Here is a 16,926-nt window from a genome sequence, read left to right as displayed (position 1 = left end):
AAATAGGACTTCTCAAATTTCAGTTTATCGTATTGGCCAGATTTTTAATATCAGCGCTGCTTTTTTGTAATCAGACTCATGATTTTCACCTGGCAGATGGTAAAAAATGTCAAGTAAAAACACAGACAGGCTTACATTAAGTCATATCTAGGGGCCAAAATATTATAGACACTTGAAGATGGGCTGTTTGACTTTGGCCATTGAGCAGCCACCCAGAAGACCCTAGAAACCATCTAGGAACACCCTAGTAACCACCCAAAAGACCTCAACAACTGCATGGCAAAGCACTCAGAACATCTGGTGTTGTGATGTAGCTCAAATATCCCTGTATTGACTCTTTCTGCAGTTATATCTGGCAGCACCTTGAAATCGGATATGTCCAGGGCATGTGCGACCTGCTCGCTCCCTTGCTAGTTATTCTAGATGATGGTGAGTCTGTCTTTGTGAAACCTGCTCCTCGTTATCCATGTGTCTTTGAGTTCATACCACTGGTTAAAAAGAACAAATGATTAACAAGTGTTTTGCTTTTCTCATATTCGTTTTCTCTGAATCTTTCAGAGGCCATGGCTTTCAGTTGTTTCACCGAACTAATGAAAAGGATGAATCAAAATTTCCCTCATGGAGGTGCGATGGACACCCACTTTGCCAACATGAGATCTCTGATCCAGGTCAAACGTCTGCTAAAGACACGTTTGTTCAACAACATGCCTTTAAATGTAAAATGTGGATGTGATTTTTATTTTATTTTAAATTTCTTTGCTCTTTTCCTCACTGTGTGTAATTAGATTCTAGACGCAGAGCTGTTTGAGCTAATGCATCAGAATGGAGATTACACCCACTTCTACTTTTGTTATCGCTGGTTTCTTCTCGACTTCAAAAGAGGTAATGATGTCTTTCACATAAAAAGAAACGTCATACAATGAATATAAAAGTAAAAGTTGAAATCTCTTCTATTAGTTCTCATCTGCAGTGAGATGAAGCCATTTTTTGCTCCTAATAAGCAATTGCAATGCCATCTTGTTGACTGTGACTCAGCCTAATATTAATGTAATGTGTTTTAAATTACTAAGCACACGGCTCTACTCACATTACCATGTGCTTTATGTAAGAAACATTTAATTGTATTAAAGCCCAGTTATATTAAAAACTAGAATATGAGATTCTGCTCAGGGCTAAGGTTTAAACCAATTCAGAAATGACAGCTCCCTCTGCTCTCCATGGAGACTGTTTAAGTTATACTGAAACATGAATAATATGCCTATTAAAAACTACAGGTACTGCATAACATATGTATTTCAAATCCTCAGAGTTGGTGTATGATGATGTGTTTGCTGTTTGGGAGGCCATCTGGGCTGCTAAGCGTGTTTCCTCCAGCCATTTTGTGCTCTTCATTGCTCTTGCATTGGTGGAGATCTACAGAGACATCATCCTAGAGAACAATATGGACTTCACAGACATCATCAAGTTTTTCAATGGTAAATATGTATTCATTTTATATATTCAGTAACATATGTCTCAATGTCAAGAACCTTTTTTTTTTTGTAGAAAAGAGGACCAATCAATTTATAAGGGTGTGTGTGTGTGTATATATATATATATATATATATATATATATATATATATATATATATATATATATATATATATATATATATATATATATATATATATATATATATATATATATATATATATATCTCAAACTGACAAGTAAATTGACATTTAAATTAATTTTAAACAATTTTTTTCATGTTAAATGTAGAAATCATCTAATAAATGTATCAATCATTTTAAATGCCAATGATAATGTACAAATTGGCTTTCTTTATTTCCAGTTGTATTCAAAATGATGTATGAATCTATTGTGACACGTAACTACATTTTTAAACATTAAATTAAATTAAATAAATGTTTTTCTTAATCTAATATTTATTTCTCAATTATAAAGTAATTTATTTATATTTAGTTTTATTTTTAGCTACTTTTGGATATACACACAATTGAAGAAATTGCATAATGGTTATTTCTTTGATTATTTTATGACATCTATATTATTCAATTGAATAGGCAACTGTGTTAGGGTCACAGCCATAAGATAAAAGAAGGGTCAACACAAAAGGCTCAGCCCATTAGGGGAATTTATACAAGGACAATTATCATAAAATGTGGGAGAAAATGAATCAGGAAAATGAAGGAAAAAAACGAAGGAGAGCGCAACTGGACCGACGCAAATATCCCGCCGCCCAGATGCAGCAACGAGGCTCCTTATATCCACGCTGGTACGGTCCACAGGTGTAGGGAATCTGCTCATAATAAGACACAGGCACAGGTAACAAACATTTCTGACCCCTAGAGGGCAGACAAATCATTACAAAAGAAAAGAGTAACCGGTCAGGCTACATCCACAAAACTGAATAATACAAATGTTATAAAATAATTTGAATTATTGCACTCTCATATCCCTTAATGTTGTCTCTTTTTTTTTCAGAAATGGCTGAGCACCACAATATCAAGCAGATTCTGACTCTAGCTAGAGACCTGGTGTGCAAAGTGCAGACACTTATAGAAAACAAGTAATTCTGAAACCTCTCGAGGAAACCATCTCATGTTCACAAAGTATCCCATCAGCCCTTGCTACTAAACAACAGAGAACATTTGGCCAAAGCTTAATGAGCTTCAAGTTTAGCATAACATTTCTAATGCCAAACATCTTGATCTACCTGAAATCAGTCAGTGTGCAATTTTTTAATTGGAGTCATCTGGCTCTTTAATCAGGTTTTACTGAACATCATAGTACATCAAATTTCATAAGTAGATGCTGCTAATGAGTGGTCATTCACTGTATGACAGGATCACCAGTCACTGGTGACTCGTGAGCTCTATTCCACAACCTAGTGTGCTGCCTTGCTGTCTACTGCCTACATAAACTGAAATTCAATCTCATAAGTGACTTGATTCCAAAAAAATGTGGTGTTGTATGATGCTAAGCTAACAACACATAGCGAACAAAAATACTGGGTAAAATGGTCAGTTTTAATCATATTTTACTTTTTATTGATACTTTTAAGTGAAAATAAGTACTCATAATTGTCCACATGTATTGTCCACCATTTTCTTTTTACTGTATTGTTGCAGTGCATTCTGGGATTGCCTTCTCCATGCATGCGATGCTGCCTTAGAATTTGACCAATAGAACGTATCTTGGAAGGCAGCATAATGTTGCAGAGATGTGCCTATGATGCCTTAAAATGCTGCCTATGTAGGCAGCTCACTAGGTTTGGAAACGGAGCAAGTTCAGGTCGGGAGAGTTTTACTGCTAAGAGGCGGTCACACTAGATGCCGTGATCCATTCACTTCCTTTTTTTGCGCATACGAAAGTGACAGAGCGGATGCACACAAACTGTCGTTCAAAGGTTTGGGGTCTCTGAATTAATTTTTTTTTTTTTAAAGAAGACTCATGCTTAACAAAGCTGCATTTATTTGATCAAAGATACAGTAGAAACCGTAATATTGTGAAATAAAATAATTTTCTATTTAAATATATTTTACAATGTAATTTAATCCTGTGATGGCAAAGCTGAATTTTTAGGAGCCATGATTCCAGTTTTCAGTGTCACATGATCCTTCAGAAATCATTCTAATATGCAGATTTTTTTGTGTAAAACGTGACGTTTTTTTCAGGGTTCTTTGATGAACAGAAAGCTCAAAAGAACAGCATTTATTTGAAATGGTAAAGACATTTAAAACGTTACAAAAGATTTCTGTCACATTTGATCAGTTTAATGCATCCTTGCTGAATAAAAGTATTTATTTATTTCAAAAAAATCTTACCTGCTCCAAAATTTGATCGGTAGTGTACATTAATAAAAATTCCATCCTGCGATGAAATGAAAAAGATAAGCTGCTTTGTTTGTAATGCCGTGGGAAACCGTAATAGATATTTATAGAGTAGATAGTATATTTAAATGTTATGTATTATTTATTAAAAACAGAAGACCTAAAGAATTATATATTCAGATATTTGTTGTGGCATCTGAAATAATTCAGGATCATTCTGCATGCTTAAAATCCAGTGTGACCGCCCTCTTAATGCTCCTGTATGACCTGCACACTTAATTATTGTTCTGTATTCTGATGTGCCACTTTGAAAAGGTTATCCAGATTTTCCTGTGTACAAATGTAGCAGTAGGGGGCGCTGTGCTTTCAGTCGGCTGACCTTTCGCATGTGTTTCTGTAACCTGCTTATTTCCAAGTCAGTGTCTTTACTGTGAGTTGTTTCACTAAATCAGATCAGGTTATTGTATCACACAGTATATTGGACAATACCAAGGAATGCCTCTAGGTATTAGATTTAGTACAGAAAAAAAAAAACATGTCCGTTAATAGTTGGTGTATTCCTTCTCTTTGTGTTATGGAACTGATTAATGATTTGTGTTTTTCATTCGGTTTATGTAATGTTCGAGTCAGTCTTGTGTTTCAGTGCGTTGCTGTCAGTCACCTTATGAAAATTTGACATTAGGATTTATTTTTCAGATTTGATGTTTGTCTGTGGAAGCCCACCTATAAAAAAAGAATCGTGCTCAAGTAAATCATACTTGCGACATTAAAAGTCATAGTTATTACATAGTCATAATTATGTGATTCAACATCATAATTAAGACTTTACATGTCATAATCTCGATTTAGTATGTCAATTTCATGACTTTGTCATAATTATGATTTTCAAAAGCATGATTTTTTTTTTTTTTTTTTCTTACGTGGCAGAAATGGGCTTCCATTTTGTGTGTGTGTGTGTGTGTGTGTGTGTGGACCAGGACAACTCACAATCACTACCGCAAGGCCTTGTCTGCTTAATGTATTCTTGTTATTTGTGGATTGTACAGACAAATACATGCTATATTTATTATATAGAGAGAATCTATATTATTAACTTTGGTGTCGCTGGCTACATGGTTTCCAAAATGGACACTAATATCCACACAAAGAAATGAATATCATCAGTGCTCTTATTTATTTTTTCATTTTTGGAATTGATTGTTGTATAAAATGTACATTGTTGCTTCTTCATCCTCCAAACACGCTATCCTCTGTTATAGCTCGTATATCTCAGTACCTTATAAAATCTTGTAATCACAATGAAGTATTGATTCTGTGATCAAACCAGTACCCAGTACAGCTACGGGTCTGAAAGCTGTGGATAATCGGGTATATCCACAATGAGGTGCAATCACAATGTGTATCAAATCACAAGTATATAGGCTATTTTTCACATACATGATCTGTGACGTAAAGCTAAAAATGACTATTTAGGCAAGAAGCAAATCAGAATCAAAAGTGTATTTCAGATTACTTGAACACTATGAATTAGCATCTACTCTACATAATTTTTGATCTAATATGAGCAGGTGTTTATCATTGTCCTGCATCGCATCTTGTTGATTTCTTCATGTGCAAAATATATTCTAAAAGGAGTAAAAAGTAATATATAATTTGTTGTTATACATTGATTTAAATCTGAATGTATGCATTTTGTCTGTTTTTTTTAATGTGAATGTTCTTGCTACACTGTGGTCAATTACTACAAAGTGTTACATTCTAAATATATATTAAATGGTAAATGTACTTGTTTAAAAAATGAAATAAAATGGAATTGTTCTTATTTTTCCAACAAATCTAATCGTCGTATTTCTGCCTCTGTAGAGTGTGTGTGTGTACGTGTACGTGTGTGTGAACGTGTGTGTGAACGTGTGTACGTGTGTGTGAACGTGTGTGTGTGTGTGTGTACATGTTGATCTACCCCGGTGGGGACTTGAACCTGAATGCACACTGACTCATGGGGACTTGTCACTATGGTGACCTAAATAGTGGTCCCTATGAGGGAACAAGCTTATAAATCATGCAAAATGTTTTTTTATTTTTTTGTTTTTTTTTAAATGTAAAAAAGCTGAAATGCATCTGTGATGGGTAGGGTTTGTATAAGGGTTTAGAATATACAGTTGGTACAGAATAAAAACATTACGTCTATGGAGAGTCCCCACAAAGATGATGAACCAGACTTGTGCGTGTGTGTGTGCTTTTTTATGTTAATAAAAATGTTATTAGAATTTTTTAATATCAAATTTATTTATTATGTGTTATAATCTTTTTTTTTTTTTTTTTTTAATGAACAAGTTTATAATGATTATGACCACGGAATAAAACAATTTAAAAGGTAAATGCGATTTTTTTTATCGCACAATTCTGACTTTTTCTTTCAATTGCGATACATAAAGTCAGAATTGCGAGATATAAACTAGCAATTGCGAGGGGAAAAAAGTCTGAAAGTCTGAACTGCGAGATAAATCACAATTAGGCTACCTTTTTTTTTTTTTTTGTTCAGTGGTGGAAACAAGCTCCCATATTCTCGACATTTATAATACAATATTTTAGTATGTATTATTATTAGTAATATTAGTCATCCATTCATAAACATCTTTACCCTTGAATTGTGTGTTCTTGCTTTTCAAAAATGGCAAATTAAAAAATTTTCCGCCCGAACAGGGACTTGAACCCTGGACCCTCAGATTAAAAGTCTGATGCTCTACCGACTGAGCTATCCGGGCTCTTGCACACTTGCAAACACATCTCCTGTCAAAACATACGTCATGAAATTTGAAAACTACAACTTCCGGAAATAGCCTATAGAAATGTAGTTTTTGTTGTTGTTAGGGGGAGGACGTCTGTTGTTAGGGGTCCTTAGCAATACTAACATCCATATAATCGCGTTTTAACTGACTTCACACAGCAACGTGACGGTTTTAGGAACGTGATTTAAACATGTTCTGTAAATGTGCGGCACGAGCCTCAAGGGCGCTGCGGCCTGCGCATCCTCGGTGTGGAGTATTGAAGCTGTCCGCTCTAAGCGCCACTGTATCGGCCAGCAGAACGTCCTGGTCCCGATTGACATTAAAACGGGAATCAAGTAACTCTGCCTGTGATTCCAAGGTAAAACGTGATTCATTTGCAGACCGTTGTGTTGGGATGAATAAATGTTTAAGAAATAAATGAACCCATCTATACGTTAACAAATATTTGCTTTTTAACATATTATGCAATGCTAATAAACATTTCGCACCCTGTTCCAATCTTCAGGTTCCTCAGATACCCTCATGGGAGCCCATAGATGAAAATCAACTTCCACCGGTAATGCCTCTTTTTGCACACACGTTTTTTCTGTACGCTTACAGTAGGCTAGCGGGCAGTGTGGTAAGATGTGCAACCTCGACAATTTTTGCCTCATGGCCAAATATATTTCTCCTAACGTTACAAACTTAGCAAAAATGTAGCACGACTGGCGCAGGAGAAATAAATCTATTAAGTTATCTAGCTTTACTTTGACGTATTCTGTACAAAGTTTTTGAACTTCACAGTAGAGGGCAGCAGAATACCAGTTCATGTGAGCAAAAAACAAAAAAAAAATTGATTGTTATTGTTCTCAGTACCTAGTAACATGTTGTATGTTACATGTTGTAACAATGAAATATTAATCCTATGATCAAACCAGCTCATTGGCCCCCAGTTTCAAACCATATGAACAAACTGTAATTAAAAAGTAGATTCCTTGTGCTAACATTGATTTTTTTTTTTTTTTAAGTCAAAGTCATATGCAAGGCACTCTATCCCCCGGTTTCACAGACGAGGCTTAAGCATAGTCCCAGACTAAAATGCATGTTTAAACTGTTTTAACTGAAATCAATTTGCACTGACACTATCAATGCCATTGTTTTGTCTCAAAATGCACATCAGTAATGTTTTTTTTCTAAGGCACATATATAAAAGCTTCTTAAATGTCCTAGTTGACCTATGGCCTAATCCTGGCTTAATCTAAGCCCTGTCTGTGAAACCAGGCCTGGGTCTGAAACCTGGGGTTGATCAGGTACATTACAATATTTCACATATATGATCTGTAACATATGGCTAAAAATGACAATTTAGGCAAGAATATTAAGGCAAATCAAAAGCTAGAGTGCGTTCAAGACGACTATGAATTAGCATTTAATGTCCATACATTATTTGATATGATACGAGCAGGTGTTAATCATTGCATCTTGTTGATTACTTCATGTGCAAAAGATATTCTAAAAGGAGTAAAAAGTATTTTATAATTTGTAGCTGTGTTATACATTTATTTAAATCCGAATGTATGCATTTTGTCTGTTTTTTTTATGTGAATGCTTTTGCTACAATTACTATAAAATAATGTTGAGTCCATTTAATATTAAATGGTAAATGTACTGAGCCAAAATAGGCAAAAGAAAAATGTATTAATATAGTAAGAATATTATTTCTTAATTATGAGAGCATTTACAGTAACACAATTTTGCCTTGTTAGTAATAAAAACAATCCTTCATTGCATATGAAGTATTTTCTTAATTTACTGAGAATATAGTTTATTTTTCGTAATATAAGTAACCATGTTTAACTTTTCTTTGCAGGCAACAAGAGTCTCACCAGACCTTGTGGACAAGTTGGAGAGATTAGCGCTTGTTGACTTCGGCAGTAAAGAAGGGGTGGACTGTCTGGAGAAAGCCATTCGATTTGCTGATCAGCTTCATGTCATCAATACTGAAGGTGTAGATCCAATGGATTCAGTTCTAGAGGACAGGTATTCAACGAAGCTCAGATCAGTTCATAACAGTTTACTAGTTATTCCCGATACGACTTCCAGTCAGTTTTGATGGGTGAAATAATTTTTTTAATTGGTGTTTTCTTTGGTTTTCTGATAATATTGTCAATGCAAAATGATGGTTACTCAGCCCTGATCTGCCCAACCACTCCAAGTATGTTTGCTCATAGTACAGTGTCAACATGTCACCATATTTTTATAGAAGCTAAAGTCTTCCTTGAACTCCATGTTGTGTACAGAGACTTGTATTTGAGAGCTGATACTGTAACAGAGGGTGAATGTGCGGAGGAGCTGCTCCAGCTGGCCAAAAACACAGTAGAGGAGTACTTTGTTGCACCTCCAGGTAAAAAATAAAATAAAATAAAAAAAAATAAGGAATTAACCAGAGATGGAAGGCACTTTGATTCACTGTTTAATTTTCTAACTGTTAGTCTATCTGAGAACAAAGGTGTTTTGGTTAACTTTATTGCTCTGTACATTTTTTTTTTAAGTAACCGAATCTGTGTAACACTCATGAATAATCAATCTTTCTTTTTTAATGTAGGAAACATCCCACTACCAAAGAAAGAAGAAAGATCTGCTATGCTTAAACACTCTGAATTCTGACTGAAATGTAACACTGGCTCTGACTTTGCATTATAATAAATATTTATTTAGTATATCAGTTGTGCTGTATCTGGAGTGTGGTAATGTTCCAAACAAGTTTTATGGAAATTATTAACATTCCATTTTATAGAGATAAAACAAAACAAAAACAAATTACAAATCAAACACAAATAGAAATTATTTAAATAAACTAAGGAACCAACAAGAAGGGCATATTACAGAGATTATCAAATAATCATAATTTGATTAACAAAAATGTCAATGCAATAAAACTAGAAGACAGAACAGAGAATGTTGAGTTTGGTTTGCTTTATTTGCCTTTACATCACGTGATCGTGGGGAATTCCGTCATTCCAATGATCCCTGATGTTGAGAAGCTACTTTTAATGTTTGTCTACTCTAGAGCCTATAAACGTACTATTTTATGGTAAATATATGAAAAATATGTAGCCTAATGAAAGATTCAGAATTTGATTTGATGTTACTGAACAGGAATGTATTGTTGATTATTCAGAAAGCTGCGCTGAACGTCCTGTCGATACTTCAGCGATTAGTTGAGAATGGAAACAGAAAGTGACTGAGTATGTTTTTTGGAAACAAAACATTATTTTGAGGCGGGGCTTGAGTTGATGCAATATATAGGCTATTCATGACATGCCTCTGCTCACTGTGACCAGAGACACATTATTCGGTGTAATTTACCTGACTATTAAGCGAAAAGCCGTATTCAACAACCCAGCTCGGTAAGTTGCATAGCTTATTTATGAAAATATTGCATATTCATATTAACGCTAATCTCCCGGTTTAAATATGATGTGGTAGTAGTTCTTATGCTTTTATATTTGATCTCATCCTGGCAGATAATGAAGCTGACAGTAAAACTGTTGAACGGAGATGAGAAGCCGCTGGATGTGGACGGTAATACCACAGTTGGTGAACTCAAGAAGCTCATTTATCAGAACTTCAATGAACCTCCTCACAAACAGAAGCTTTCTATCGTCAACGGTCACCGTATCAGCCTTGAGGATGATTCCAGAAGCCTCAGCAGTTACGGGTTGCACTCAGGCTCAGTGGTGATGCTGCTCATCACGAACCCTGCACCTTTCCAAGTGATCGTCAAGAACGAGGATGGCCACATTCATAATTATGATGTTGATGTCAATGAGACCGTAGATCAGCTCCAGAATAAGATCTTCCGCAAAGCGAGAGTCCCCAATGATCAGTATCGACTGATTTACAACGGTAAACAACTGGAGGCTGGAAAGAGTCTGCAATACTACAACATCACATCTGGAAGCACTGTTTACATGACTCTCCGTCTCCGGGGAGGTTAATGAAGGAGATCCGCGCGACCAGGATTCATTACTGATCCAACTTTTTATTAATGACTAAAGACTGCCAAAACATAGAAGTCTTACTGAAAGACACTTTTTAATCGCTCTCTAGATAAGATTATCTACAGCCTATAAATGTAGGAATGCCTACATGTCTGATATTAGAATATTATTTAGTTTAAATTGTGATTTAATTTAATCATGTAATTTAATAAATTGATAAAATGTGAATGTGAATAAGAATAATCCTTTCTCACTGTTCCAGTTTAAGGTCATATTTGCTGGCCTATCCTTTGTTGAATGTTATATTTTTATGTTGTAAATAAAATGTTAATACCAGTCCTGCAGTGTACATGTTTTATCGACTTACGATATCAACTTTTGTTGCATTATTTTCCTGTTATCACTGTAAAGCTGTTTTGAAACAATCTGTATGTAAGAAGGGCTATATAAATAAAGGTGACTTTACTAGAGTAGCCTAAACACAAAACAGCAGTACTATTAATCATTTTCATATTATGGATCACTGATGTAAAATATAGGCTATATTAATACAGTTGTCTATGTATTTCCATTTTGAAATGAATAGGAGCTGATCACAAATGTACATTCATTTTCTTTTTATATGATCAAAATTATGACTAGATTATCACTTGCTTCCCATCTCTGTCCTCAGACCATAACTCAACACTTCATAAACCAATTTGAATAAATGTAAGAAAAACAGCATTACAAATAATGATCTTTTAAAGCACATAACATTAGAGTAATAATGAACATGAATAACTTAAATTTGTGTGTGTCAATGGCAGCACTATCAACACCAAAATGAATCTGCAGCAGTTAAGTGATACAGGTCAGCGCTCTTTGAGTTTCGAACTGCTCTGAGTATAACGTCACAGGTTTCCATCTCTTCCAAATTACAGTAGTTATGGTGAGAACGCAGCATCAGCTCATTGTTTTGGTACAGAAGGAACTGTAAAAGGTGGCTGCTGTTTGTTTATGGCCCTCTGTGACTGACGTCTGTCTCTGCTTAGCATGAAATGCGCTGATGTGAAGAGACTTTCAACCAGCAAAACAAAAAATGTTTCTGGAACAAACTGCCTACACTGTCTTTAATGAAAAAACTTCTAAAATCAGGAGATTTCAATGTCAAACCTCTACAAATTGAATAATCCAACCAAAATAATTTATAAATAAACTTTAACATTTTAGGTTTGTCAAGCTGTTTTGACATCAAAAGCATCTTATGAACATTTAGAGAAAAGCTTATCCCAGGAAATAAACACAAAACTGCACTATAAATAGACTTTTAAGCAAATAAACAAGATTGTCACCTGGCCTATTGTGCACCACAGGTGTTTCGCATGCTGTATGACGTGCTTACCTGGATTTCCCTCAGTCACGTGATAATGTGGAACGCCTCATTCCAGTGATCTGTTTATGTCTAAATGAAACTTAAGCAAACGACTGTTTTTATGTTGATATATTTAAATATATAGGCTATATATATATATATATATATATATGTTTCTGAAACATATTGTTGATAAACAATGCGCTTGTTAATGTAGATCACATTAAACAAATAGTAGCCTACCCATGCAGCAAATAATCTAACGTTCCCCTACCGTTTCTAAATGCTGGGGTTACATACGTTTTTTTAATGACCTAAAAATAACCTATAGCATACACAGAACGTTCTTTAGGCTAATAATTATAGATTTTATTTTTATAACCATAAACATTTCCTTTCCAGAAAGTTCTTCTAGGATCCAAACAAGGTTGGATGCCCTAAAGGAAACGCGATTTTGCCTAATAAATAAAGTTATTTTTAAATTTATCAGAATAAATGTGTTTTATAGGCCTATCGAACTATTGTTTATTGGTCAGCGATTAAGTGAGAATGGAAACAGAAAGTGACTACAGGTTTTCGGATTTTCGGAAACGAAACATTGAGGCGGAGCATGTTGACGCTTTGTATAAATATGCATGCCTCTGCTCACTGTGACCAGAGACACATTGTTTGAGTGTGACTTACAATATTTATTCAAGAAAGCAATTCAGCGAAAGCCGTAGCAGCCTATTTGCAGAACCCAGCTCGGTAAGTCGCATTATTGCCTACAAATATTGCACATTAATTTGAACGCTAATCCCTATTTTAAAATAAGTTTATGATGTTGTAGTAGTTATAATACTTTTATATTTGATCTCATCCTGGCAGATAATGGAACTGACAGTAAAACTGTTGAACGGAGATGTGAAGCGGCTGGTGGTGGACGGTAATACCACAGTTGGTCAACTCAAGCAGCTCATTTCTCTGAACTTCAATGAACCTCCTCACAAACAGAAGCTTTTTATCGACAACGGTCACCTTATCAGCCTTGAGGATGATTCCAGAAGCCTCAGCAGTTACGGGTTGCACTCAGGCTCAGTGGTGATGCTGCTCATCACGAACCCTGCACCTTTCCGAGTGTTCGTCAGGAACGAGAAGGGCCAGATCAAAACCTATGAAGTTGATGCTGATGAGACCGTAGATCAGCTCCAGACTAAGATCTTCCGCAAAGAGAGTGTCCCCAAAGATCAGCAGCGACTGATTTACAACGGCAGACAACTGGAGGCTGGAAAGATGCTGCATGTCTACGACATCACATCTGGAAGCACCATTCACGTGACTCTCCGTCTCCGAGGTTAATGAAGGAGATCCGCGCGACCAGGATTCATTACTGATCCAACTATTTTATTGACCAGTGGCGTAGCCACGAGGGGGCCTGGGTGGGCCCTCATTTATGTGTCCGGCCCCCTCAGATTTCTGATGGCTTAAAATAAAATAATAAAAATATATATATTTTTTTTTTATGTGTTAGTCTAATTGATAGATTGATCAATCAAAATACTGCGCGGTAAAATGCGGCTGTTTTCAAACTTGATTTGACGTGTTGGGCGTAACCTACGCTGTCATCTTCACGTGAGAGTTCATGCGGTGAATGGCAGCGTTGTGCAAAGTACAATATTACGCACGAAAAGATGAGCGATAAGGAGAAAATAAGCCATCTACATCTGAGTTTGCTTCAGCTTACTACAAGACGACAGCGAGTGAAGTGGCTAGGAGACAGAAACGCACATATTTCATCACAGGAATAGCGGTGAGACTTCGACTCAGATCGGCACATTGCGCAATGACTTGTTTGCAATTGATGAACTGCCTTCACAAACAGGGATGACCACATTTCCTGTATAGCCTATCTGTTGTATATGAATAGTTTGGTTTCAAAACGCGATAAATTCATTATGATTAATTTTGAGTAATAATGTGTTTTCTTTACCAAGAGAGTGGAAAGATTAAAACCACTATTTTTTTTGTTTCAAACTTTCACATAGCATATTTTAGGTTATAATAACATAATTTCAAATCCATATTTTTATTTTCAAATATTTATTATAAAAAAGGATTAGTTTCCCCCAAAATGCAATAAATTCATGACACCTTTTTTTCCAAAATGCAAAATGCAATTAATCCATTGAATCAATATGGCAATATAAAAATATTATCAATATAAAAGTTTTTCATATTTTAACTGTTGAAATACACAACAAAGTAAGTTGATCCACATATGACAGCATCTGAACTTGGTCAATACTAATCTTATATAGCCTAGCCCTACAGGCACTGGACTAAAAATAGCCGACATTAAATCACCATTGCTAAGAAATAGCCTACCTCCTGAACTTTTTTGACGGCGATCAGCTGTAAAATGGCTTGGTCCTGCTCGGTTTTCGTTGACTTTTAGTAAAACAATTGAAAGTTTTTTGAAAGATCCCCTGGGTCAAAGTGTCAGCGTGACAGAAGTTTGATGCTGTCGTGTGAGAACAAGCAACAGTCGAGATTTTTCCTCCTCCCGCGTGCCTCATCTTCTTAATCTCCTCAAGTACAGTAGCCTAAATTATTAGATTTCGATGGCTTACGTTTCTTCCCCACCGCAGAACCCACCACAGGGTCACCAATGCCGTCAAAATTATTATTATTATTTTTTGTGGATCACAAAGTAGAAGGAAAACTAGGATGCCGGGTTTATACAAAGCGCCGCCGTTACGGTTTACAGAGCGTGGAATGGTGCGCTGACGGCGTGGATATCGCATTTTATTTTAATTAAAAATGGAATTTTCAACACCGACCAGAATACAATACAGATTTTTGCGGGAACTAATATATATATATATATATATATATATATATATATATATATATATATATATATATATATATATATATATATACCGTATATATATATATATATATATATATATATATATATATATATATACCGTATATATATATATATATATATATGTATATATTTAACGTTTATCGCGTTTTGGAACCAAACTCTTGCTGAGTAAGATGACATCATTGACACTTTTTATAATCGCCCTCGTAGGCTACTTCATGTATATACATGGCTATATATATATATATATATATATATATATATATATATATATATATATATATATATATATATTAGTTGCCCCCTCATTTTAAGATGGGCCCCCCCCCAAAAATAAAATTCTGGCTACGCCCCTGTTATTGACTAAAGGTTTTTAGTCGCTCTCTATAATAATTTCTATAGCTTATAAATGTGTTGGCCTCACATGTCTGATATTAGAATAATTAGTTTAAAATTAAGATTTAAAGTAGGCTATGTGATTGAATACATTGATAAAATATGGAATAAGAATAATCCTTTCTCACAGTTTAAGTTTCAGGTCATATGTGCTGGCCTATACCCTTTGTTGTTATATGAATGTTATGCATTATATTTCTATGTTGTAAATAAAATGTAAATACCAGTCCTGTGCATTGTGCATGTTTTATTGACATAGTATGGAGTAACTGGTAAACACAAAACAGCAGTAGGCCTATAATAATTTCAAACAAACATTTTCATATTATGGATCACTGGATGTAAAATATAATAACTGTATTAATACAGTAGTTTATGTATTTCCATTTTGAAATGAATAGGAGCTGATCACAAATGTATGTTCATTCATTTTCTTTTTATTTAAACAAAAATATGACTAGATAATCACTTCCTCTCCTTAGACCATAACTCTGTACTTCATAGAGTAAAACCTATTTTAAATGTAAGAAAAACAGCATTATACATAATTCTATTTTAAAGTATCTCTACTTTGTCATGACAGAAAGATGTAGTTAAAAAAAAAAAGATTGTTTTTATGGGGTGTCACAGGTGTGTCCCTTCTGTGTCAGGTATTAAAGGTAGGGTAGGCAATTTTCGGAGCGGCTAGCAATAGCAAGTCCCTTCCCTTCAGAACTCTCTCCAAAGCCACACTTCGAAACACATGATCGCGCACAGCAAAGTTTGCAAAGTGCCACGAGATGAGAGATGGCGTTAAACTACCTCATGTCTCAAAGCACATAACATTACAATAATAATGAACAAACAACTTAAAGGACAAGTTCGGTATTTTACACTTAAAGCCCTGTTTACAGATCGTTTCTGATTAAATAGAACGGTTAAGATTAAAATTTGGACACATGCTGCTGTCCCGAGAATTTTAGGTTTATTTCGCTTCTCCCCCCCACCTACACAATGGCAGTCTATGTGCACTGGAACAATCCTTCCTAAAACGCATTAAACTTTCGTTTACAAAGACGTGAAACTCACCGAGTGGTCAGGGGTGTTCACTGATATGCTCACACAAAAATCGCTGCAGAAGATGCTTTCCAACAGGTTTTATCGTAGTTTTTGTCCAACTCCATTGACTTGTATTGAATGTGCAGTGTGAGGTACGGTATTACTCCGCCGCTTCTTCTTCTGCTTCTTCTGTGTATTCAATGAAATGCCAGCGGTTTGCTTGCAATTGGCAAAGGTGCATTATCGCCACCAACTGGGCTGGAGTGTCTATTATTCAAGCTCTCAACGGAAGAATGTTCGGGTGTGAGACGTTTGGAAAAATAGATCCACAGTTTTACAACGAATGGTAAAACACCTGTTGGAAAGCATATTTTGCAGCGATTTTTGTGTGAGCATATCAGTGAACACCCCTGACCACTCGGTGAGTTTCATCTCTTTGTAAACGAAAGTTTAATGCGTTTTAGGAAGGATTGTTCCAGTGCACATAGACTGCCATTGTGTAGGTGGGGGGGAGAAGCGAAATAAACCTAAAATTCTCGGGACAGCAGCATGTGTCCAAATTTTAATCATAACCGTTCTATTTCATCAGAAACGATCTGTAAACAGGGCTTTAAGTGTAAAATACCGAACTTACCCTTTAAAGAGCACTGACCTGTA

General features: G+C 35.3%; 4 protein-coding genes across 5 annotated transcripts in view; all 4 read left to right on the top strand.

Annotated features, from left to right (window-relative positions):
- Window positions 1-4,358, top strand: part of sgsm1a (small G protein signaling modulator 1a) — a 43,388-nt gene extending 39,030 nt beyond the window's left edge. For both annotated transcript variants that reach the window (XM_079873103.1, XM_079873102.1), the window contains exons 22-26: window positions 347-429; window positions 559-668; window positions 786-882; window positions 1,308-1,475; window positions 2,489-4,358. In XM_079873103.1, coding sequence (XP_079729229.1) covers window positions 347-429; window positions 559-668; window positions 786-882; window positions 1,308-1,475; window positions 2,489-2,577 — 547 coding nt within the window. In that variant the 3' untranslated portion in view covers window positions 2,578-4,358. The remainder of the gene's footprint in view (window positions 1-346; window positions 430-558; window positions 669-785; window positions 883-1,307; window positions 1,476-2,488) is intronic.
- A 2,302-nt stretch (window positions 4,359-6,660) lies between these two features.
- gatc (glutamyl-tRNA amidotransferase subunit C) lies at window positions 6,661-9,649 on the top strand. The gene is made up of 5 exons (XM_079873134.1): window positions 6,661-6,984; window positions 7,132-7,182; window positions 8,476-8,645; window positions 8,906-9,009; window positions 9,211-9,649. Exons 1-5 carry the CDS (start codon window positions 6,817-6,819, stop codon window positions 9,270-9,272), a joined length of 555 nt encoding a protein of 184 aa, XP_079729260.1. The 5' UTR covers window positions 6,661-6,816; the 3' UTR covers window positions 9,273-9,649.
- Window positions 9,650-9,935: 286 nt separating this feature from the next.
- LOC307159658 (ubiquitin-like protein ISG15) lies at window positions 9,936-11,086 on the top strand. Its single transcript, XM_079873137.1, has 2 exons — window positions 9,936-10,015; window positions 10,133-11,086. Exon 2 carries the CDS (start codon window positions 10,136-10,138, stop codon window positions 10,604-10,606), a length of 471 nt encoding a protein of 156 aa, XP_079729263.1. The 5' UTR covers window positions 9,936-10,015; window positions 10,133-10,135; the 3' UTR covers window positions 10,607-11,086.
- A 1,549-nt stretch (window positions 11,087-12,635) lies between these two features.
- On the top strand, window positions 12,636-13,313 carry LOC307159659 (uncharacterized protein). The gene is made up of 2 exons (XM_079873138.1): window positions 12,636-12,710; window positions 12,831-13,313. Exon 2 carries the CDS (start codon window positions 12,834-12,836, stop codon window positions 13,299-13,301), a length of 468 nt encoding a protein of 155 aa, XP_079729264.1. The 5' UTR covers window positions 12,636-12,710; window positions 12,831-12,833; the 3' UTR covers window positions 13,302-13,313.
- The last annotated feature ends 3,613 nt before the right edge of the window (window positions 13,314-16,926 follow it).

Source organism: Squalius cephalus, assembly GCF_949319135.1.
Source record: "Squalius cephalus genome assembly, chromosome: 5".
NCBI lineage: Eukaryota > Metazoa > Chordata > Actinopteri > Cypriniformes > Leuciscidae > Squalius > Squalius cephalus.
This window is presented reverse-complemented; position numbering and strand designations above follow the sequence as displayed.

Excerpts from the sequence above, each read along its gene's own strand:
- gatc (XM_079873134.1), top strand. The coding sequence starts at position 6,817 with ATGTTCTGTAAATGTGCGGCACGAGCCTCAAGGGCGCTGCGGCCTGCG. Across the intron at positions 7,183-8,475 it reads ATGAAAATCAACTTCCACCG|GCAACAAGAGTCTCACCAGA; the intron begins GTAATGCCTCTT and ends TTTTCTTTGCAG. Across the intron at positions 8,646-8,905 it reads GATTCAGTTCTAGAGGACAG|AGACTTGTATTTGAGAGCTG; the intron begins GTATTCAACGAA and ends TGTTGTGTACAG.
- LOC307159659 (XM_079873138.1), top strand. The coding sequence starts at position 12,834 with ATGGAACTGACAGTAAAACTGTTGAACGGAGATGTGAAGCGGCTGGTG.
- LOC307159658 (XM_079873137.1), top strand. The coding sequence starts at position 10,136 with ATGAAGCTGACAGTAAAACTGTTGAACGGAGATGAGAAGCCGCTGGAT.